A 7,732-nucleotide genomic window follows, 5' to 3' on the forward strand; every position below is an offset into this window, starting at 1 on the left:
GCTCAAGTGGTAGAGCGCTAGCCTTGAGCTGAAGAGCTGGGGGACAGCGCCCAGGCCCAGAGTTCAGGCCCCATGACCGCCCCCCCCCCAAAAAAAAAGAGTCTCACAGACTTTCTTCCCTGGGCTGGCTTTGAACTGTGGTCCTCAGATCTCAGCCTCCTGAGTAGCTAGGATCACAGGCGTGAGCCACCAGTGCCTGGCACTACACTACCTTTTGATCGAGGGACTTTTTTTTTTTTTTTTCTGGAGGCAGGGAAGGGTGGAAGTAGTACTAAGGTTTGAACTCATGCTGTGTGCTTGCTAGGCCAGGAACTAAATCACTTGAGCCGCATCCCCTACCCTTTAAAAAATTTAGTTATTTTTCTAATAGGGTCTTAAATGTAACTGGATGATCCGGACTGTCGTCTCCTAGTTATGTCTCCTGTGTAGCAGGAATGATAGGTGCTCAATACTGCATTTGATTTTTGTCGTAGGCATAGTCATCATTCTCCTTCCCTCCTCTTCTTCTTCTTCCTCTTCCTCCTCCTCCTCCTTCTCCTTTTGCCCTGGGGCTTGAATTCAGGGTCTGGGCACTGTCCCTAAGCCTCTTTTGCTCAAGACTAGAACTCTATCGCTAAATCCATAGCTCCATTAACGGCTTTTTTTTTAAAATTGGTTCTGGGGCTTGAACTCTGGCCCTGGGTGCTGTCTCTGTGCTCTTCAGCTCAAGGCTAGCGCTCTACCACTTGAGCCACAGCACCACTTCTGGTTTTCTAGTGGTTTATTAGAGATAAGAATCTCACTGACTTTCCTGTCCAGGCTGGCTTTGAACTGCAATCCTTAGATCTCAGCCTCCTGAATAGCTAGGATTACAGGTGTGAACCACCGGTGCCCACCATTTTATTAACTGAGATGAGATCTCAAGAACTTTTGCCTGAGCTTTCCTTGAACCACAATCGTAGAACAAGGCAATCTTTTTGCATTGAAAGAAGCAAGGCAGTTGGAATATACAATTCAACTTACAGGATTCTTTAGTCTTCTGTGCATTCCAACACATTTTCTACAGTAGGGCTATTGAAGTATTAGTTTTTTTACTAACCAGAGGTAAGGTGTGGAGATTATAGTGCTATCTATCTTACATATGACCTGTACCCTGACCCATGTCTGATACATGGAGCTATTCTCTCATTTCCACCACACTTGGCTGATTGACTAAGAGGGAGTCATAAACTTTTTGCCCTACCTGGTGTCAGACTCCATTGCTCCCAATCTCTGCTTCTTGAGTAGCTGGCATTACAGGCATAAGCCACAGTGCACACCCCCCTCAGTATGCTTCTTGACCTCAGTGTATCACCACGATCTTAATTTCTCCTCAAAAATTTAACAAATGAGCCAGGTACCAGTGGCTCACATCTATAATCCTAGCTACTCAGGAGGCTGAGAGCTGAAGATCACAATTCAAAGCCAGCTTGGGCAGAAAAGTCTATGAGACTTTTATCTTCAATAAAGCTACTCAAAAAGTTGGAAGTGCTGTTGTGGCTCAACATGGTACATTGCTAGCCTTGAGTGCAAAAGTTCAGGGACAGCACCCAGTCCCTGAGGTTAAGCCCCACAACTGACAAAAAAAATTAAAAAATTAACAAATAGTCTGTAATCCTAGCTATCCAGGAGGATGAGATTTCATGGTTTGAAGCCAGTTCATGCAGAAAAGTCCATGAGACATCCAAACATGTGCCCCAAACAGCTGGAAGTGGGGTTGTGGCTCAAGTCATAAAATGCTACCGTAGAGCAAAAAAGCTAAAGGACAGAGCCCATGCCCTGATTCAAGCCCCAGGAATGGCACAGACACAAAATAATTAACAAAATTAATTATGCAATGCATAACTAGAATTGTGTTAATGTGAGCTAGCTTCGGACTCCTCTTGGAAAGTATGGTAGTTCATTTCTTTTATCAATTTGGCTGGTCAAAGTGTCCAGATATTTGGCTAAGCTTTATTTTCGTTATTTCTATAAAAGTGGTTTTTCTTTTTTGGATGACATTAACATTTAATTTGTTTCAAAATAGAACAAGTATTGACCTCTCCCAAGTAAGAAGGAATTCTTCAATAGACTGTCTTTGGACTGTAATAGTGTAGATATAAATGCCTTTCTCTCTTTCCCTCCCCCCTCATTCTCTCGAGAGATACCTTAAGACATGAGCCTTTTAGGAGTATTTCAGTAGCCAGACTATAACACAAGAAGTGCCTATAGTCAATTCTCCTCCAAAAGTTTTTACTGGCAAAGTTTGTATCTTCCCACTCAGCACATAACTTCCCATGCAACTACAGTCCCAAGCAGAAGGTTGGCAACTGCTTTGTTCAGACTACATGTGGAGGCAGGGATGCCCTTGGCTGCTTTCTGAAAATCTAGCCCAAGTCCTCTTCCTCCTGGGAGGCCCTTTCCCCATTACCTCAGAGGATCCAAATCCCTGACTGTTGCCCTTGCATCTAGACTCATTTTGAAATCCAGAGATCTTTGGCTCCAGTATATTAATTGGGGGTGTAGACTCTAGTTTTTGAGAATATCATTCAGCTCAAGTTGTGTATTAGTCAGAACTTTTGTTGCTGTAACAAAATACCTGACATTAACAACTGAATGGAAACAGGGCACTGCTGGTTCACACGGGTAATCTGAGCTACTTAGGAGACTAAGATCTGAGAATTGTGGTTTGAAACCACCAAAGACAGGAAATTCTATATGACTCATCTCTAGTTACTCACCAGAAATCCAGAGTGCTCAAGTGGTAGAGTGCTATCCTTGAGCAAAAAAGTTCAGGGACAATATCCTGGCCGTGGTTCAAGTTCCAGGACTGGCACGTGCGTGCACACACACACACACACACACACACACACACACACACACACACACCAACAACTCCAAAACCAGTCAGTGTTGATGGCTCATGCCTGCAGTCCTACTCAGGAGGCTGAGATCTGAGGATCGTGGGCAGGAAAGTCTGTGAGAGTCTTATCTCCAATAAACTACTCAGAAAAAGCTGGAAGTGGCACTGTGGTTCAAGTGGTAGAGCAGTAGCCTTGAAAAAAAGAATCTCAGGGGCTGTGTTTTAATGGTAGAGTGCTTGCCTTGCATGCATGAAGACCTGGGTTTGATTCCTCAGTAACACATACACAGAAAAAACCAAAAAGTGTGCTGTGGTTCAAGTGGTAGAGTGTTAGCCTTGAGCAAAAAAGAAGCTCAGGGACAGTGAGCCCATCATATGTTTACAGTAGGAATAGATGTAGACACCCGAGCCTACTTCACATCTGCTACTATAATTATTGCCATTCCAACAGGAGTAAAAGTATTTAGCTGACTAGCTACTCTGCACGGAGGAAACATCAAATGATCACCAGCTATATTATGAGCACTAGGATTTATTTTCCTATTTACAGTAGGAGGATTAACTGGAATTGTCCTGTCAAACTCATCCCTAGACATTGTACTTCACGATACATACTATGTAGTAGCCCGTTTCTACTATGTTCTTTCTATGGGAGCAGTATTTGCTATCATAGGAGGCTTAGTGCCCAGGCCCAGAGTTCAAGACCCAGGACTGGCAAAAAAAAAAAGAGTCCCAGGGAAACTGTTTCTGGACCCTGAGTTTAATCCCCAGGACCTACACACACACACACACACACACACACACACACACACACACTTATTGGAGGATTGGTTTATTTGGCCCCTTTCCGTTTCAGAATTTTCAATCCTGACTCCTTGTCTCCATGATTCTGGGTCCACAGTGAAACAGAACATCATTGAAGCAGAAGTATGTGGCAGAGGCTGCTTACTTCATGATGGATGGGAAGCAGAATGAGAGAAGGGATTGGGAAGTAGGTATAACCTTCAAAGGCACATCCCCACTGGCCTGCTTCCTCTAATGAGGCCCTTAGCTCCTATAGTTTTCACCATCACCAAAAATAGCACCAACAGCTGGGGACCAGGCCTTCAGTACAGGAATCTATGTTTTGAATTCCAGATTCAAACCCTAATATTCCACTTCCAAAGGCTCACGGTCATCTTCTAATGAAAAATGCATTTAGTCCATCTCAAAAGTCCTCAAACCCTTGCTCCCATATTGTTGAGAAATACAAGCTCAAAGTCTCCTTTGAGACACAAGACAAACTCTTACCTGTGAGCTCTAATAAAGTAGAGAAAATTTCATACTTCCAAGACACACCAAGTCAGAGTTAACATTCCTGTTTCAAAAGGGAGGCATAAGAGAATAGCAAGGAAGGACTGGACTAAAGCAAGATTGAAACCTAGTTGGGCAAACACTAAACCCTGTAGATCTTTGTCCAATATCTAGGCAGGTAAGTCTCATGACATGATTTTCAAGGACCTGAGCTCACCACAGTGGCTTTGCAATTTATAGGCTTCATGGCTTGTCTCAAGATTGTAACACTGGTTGCCTGCTACTTTCCTCAGGCAGGCTTTCTACATTTCTGGCATCTCTGATATCCTGGAGTCTCCACTGCAGCTGAGGCTTCATCCATTGCCCTGGAAAGAGTTATCTTCAGTCACTGAAGAGGCAATCCACAGAACAGTCTAGTTATGGCATTTTAGGATAATAATTTTGATCCTCAACATTATATGGGTGCCATTATGTTCTTGTTACAATTAGCAACACATGGATACAAAACCAGCTTTATTCAGTTATTTCCTAGGTGTTTTGTGTGTTTCGTTTTGCTTTTTTTTTTTTTGTGTCATGGGGCTTAAACTCTGGGCCTGGGCGCTGTCCCTCAGCTCTTCAGCTCAAGGCGAGCGCTCTACCACTTGAGCTACAGCGCCACTTCCGATTTTCTGGTGGTTTATTGGAGATAGGAGTCTCACAGTCTCTCCTGCTGGGGCTGGCTTTGAACTGCGATCCTCAGATCTCAGCCTCCTGAGTAGCTAGGATTACAGGCGTGAGCCACCAGCGCCCGGCTTGTTTTTGTTTTGTGCTGGGTGGGGACTTGAATTCAGATCCTGGGCACTGTCCCTAAACTCTTTTGCTCAAGGCTAGTGCTCTACTACTTGAAGCATAGCTCCACTTCCAGCTTTTTGGTGGTTAATCAGAGGTAAGAGTCTTGTGAATTTTCTTGTCCAGGATTTTCTTGAACTGGATCCTCACATCTCAACCTCCTGAGAAGCCAGGATTACAGGTGTGAGCCACTGATGCCTAGCAGCACCTATATTTTTAGCCCTGCAAATTCTTATACAACATTTAAATAAAGTTCAAACATATAGGTCTATATACTTCTAGTTACCGACATATAGAATGTTGTGTTAGAATTACTTAAACCACAATTATTGTAATTGTAGTTGGTTTAACCACAGTCATAAAGTGGTCATTTAACACTTTTATATGAATAGATACTTGAATGAACTGATTTAGTTTCTAAGTAGCCAAAAGCTTTACAGATCTTTAGAAAGCACAAGCAATGATCTGTGTGTGTGTGTGTGTGTGTGTGTGTGTGTGTGTGTGTGTGTGTGTTCTGGTACTGGGGCTTGAACTCAGGGCCTGGGTACTCTCTCTTAGTTTTAGGTTTTTTGGTCAAGGCAGCTTTTTGCAGGTTAGCTGGAAACAAGAGTCTTGCAGATTTGTTTATCCTGGCTGACTTCAAACTGGGATTCTGAGATCTCAGGCTCCTAACTAGCTAGGATTACAGGTATGAGCACTGGTACTTGGCAGAAATGTAATTTTTATATTAATCTCAGATTTTGTATGTCTAGTTGGTGTATGGAAAGTATTAAGCTGGTGTTAGAGTCAACATTTTCCCACGTTTTAACTAACTATTCTACTTTCATATGTTGTCTTTTTGTCTTTTTTCAACTTGCATGTGTGTGTGTGTGTGTGTGTGTGCTTACACAGGTACATGCATCTGCCTTTTTTCAGTGTTTGTTTTTAGGGTACAGACTGGCACCTAGGAAAGTTCTTGTTATGGAATTAGGGACATGTGTGGGGATGTCTGCCTCACAAAAAGTTTTGAGTCTCCTCCTGTCTTTCATGACATGGATCTCTTGTGAGAAGTGACCTCCAACACAACCACAGTACTTGGTCAAACTATAACATGTACTTGATGAAAATCACTGATTTCCTACGTGGACCACAGAATAACTAAAAGCATCCCAGCCCGCTCTGTTTTGCATTTATGTCTTTTGCCCTGAGCCATTCTTTAGTTACTTTACAGCCATTTTGGATGATAGGAAGGAGAGGAAGACCAAACCACCTGCTAAGTGTCAAAGATGCTTATTAAAAGGCCCATCTGGCCAACTTGAGGCTGTGGACTCTCAGACCACCGGCTGATGCCACCTCTGACACACCTGTGACTGGCCTGTTTCTATTTTCTCTCCCTGCCTCCAGTTCTTCCTCTATTAAGACTGCTAATTCTTGTACCCTGAAGATGGCTGAAGATGAACTGGCATTGCCTTTTGCCTCTTGTCTTGTTTGCTCTCAAGAAGTGAGGACAATAGCTATGCACCGAAGATACACATCAGCTGCCTTTCAGTAATATAACAATTCGAAATAACATTCCAACAACAAGTAGTAACTGCTCCCACATCAAGCCGGCATCTGCGCTCACAGCAGACAAGACTAGAACCATGGGACTGGCTCACTGCCACTAGAGGGAGGCTGGCAGGAGAGGCAGCTAGCCTCTAAGGCTAGCTAGAGAGCTAGCAGGAAAGGTTCCTTAAAACTAGAGGAGTTCAAAGCTTGGAGCCCAGGAGGAACCGGGCTCTGATTTGAGCATCCTCAGCTGGAGTTTTCATGGCTGGTTTTCAGGGCCTTATCCAAGCCATTTTAGGGTTAGCTTACTAGCTTAGCAAAGCCACTTCCTTAGCCACCTTCGCATGTCAAAGTCACCTCTTCAGCATCTTAAGGTTGGGAGGGGGGAGTGTATGGACCCTGCCCTCCATCATCAGGTCACCTGGTCACTAGGCCCTCTGACCACAGGTGGAGTCAGCAAGTCCTTCCGACTGGCTGCTGGTGAGCTTGCCTGACCTGCACCACACTCCTGACCCCCAGCTCTGTGGCTGTGAGCAGTTGAACCTCCTTTCTCAGTCCTTAACGGCGTCTGTTCATTTGGCATGTAGGAGGCATAGATGGACCTGACAGGTGGAAGCCCAAGAATTGGGGGCCTAGAAAAAGTCTTGGTTTCAACAACTTCTCAAAATGTACCCCCGCTGTGTGATGCGTTTGATTCTTGTCATCCACACCCTGCCCTTTCCCCCCCATCCTCAAATTAGGCAGAATGAACTTGGTGGCGGTTCACTTCTGCAGGGACTTTCGGCCGACGCTCCCGCTCGCGACGCATCACCGAAGACACCGAGAGGCGTCTGCAGTCTCCACTCGCACGATCCACAGGGTTGAGGGGTGGGCAGAGCGCGCCCACCGGGCCAACACGCGCACGCGCGCGCACGCGCGCACACACACACACACACGCACGCACAGATTCGGGACACCACAATCCCGGTCCCTCCCGGGCGACTCTCACTTTTCGGCCCCGCCCACCGCCAGCCTCGGCGTCACGTGGTCTGGGGGAGGGACGTGGGTGGTCTGGCGGCCGCCATCTTGGGGGCGGGGCGCGCGAGGCGCTGGGCGCGCGCTTCAGCTTCGCTCCTTTTGCTCCTCTCGGAGAGGCTCCCTCGCCTGTTCCCAGAGTAGAGCAGTGGAGAGCCCGGGCGAGCGCGCTCCGGGTGTGTGTGTGTGTGTGTGAGTGTGTGTCGAGCG

The 7,732-nt window shown here is 45.6% G+C and overlaps 1 protein-coding gene across 1 annotated transcript in view; it reads left to right on the top strand.

The window, feature by feature from the left end:
- Positions 1–7,253: 7,253 nt before the first annotated feature.
- The window catches only part of Znf318 (zinc finger protein 318), a 61,114-nt gene continuing 60,635 nt past the window's right edge, over positions 7,254–7,732 (top strand). The window contains exon 1 of the mRNA XM_013019090.1: positions 7,254–7,375. Within this exon, the coding sequence (XP_012874544.1) occupies positions 7,254–7,375 (122 nt within the window). The remainder of the gene's footprint in view (positions 7,376–7,732) is intronic.

Source organism: Dipodomys ordii, unplaced genomic scaffold (assembly GCF_000151885.1).
Source record: "Dipodomys ordii isolate 6190 unplaced genomic scaffold, Dord_2.0 Scaffold44, whole genome shotgun sequence".
NCBI classification, from domain to species: domain Eukaryota; kingdom Metazoa; phylum Chordata; class Mammalia; order Rodentia; family Heteromyidae; genus Dipodomys; species Dipodomys ordii.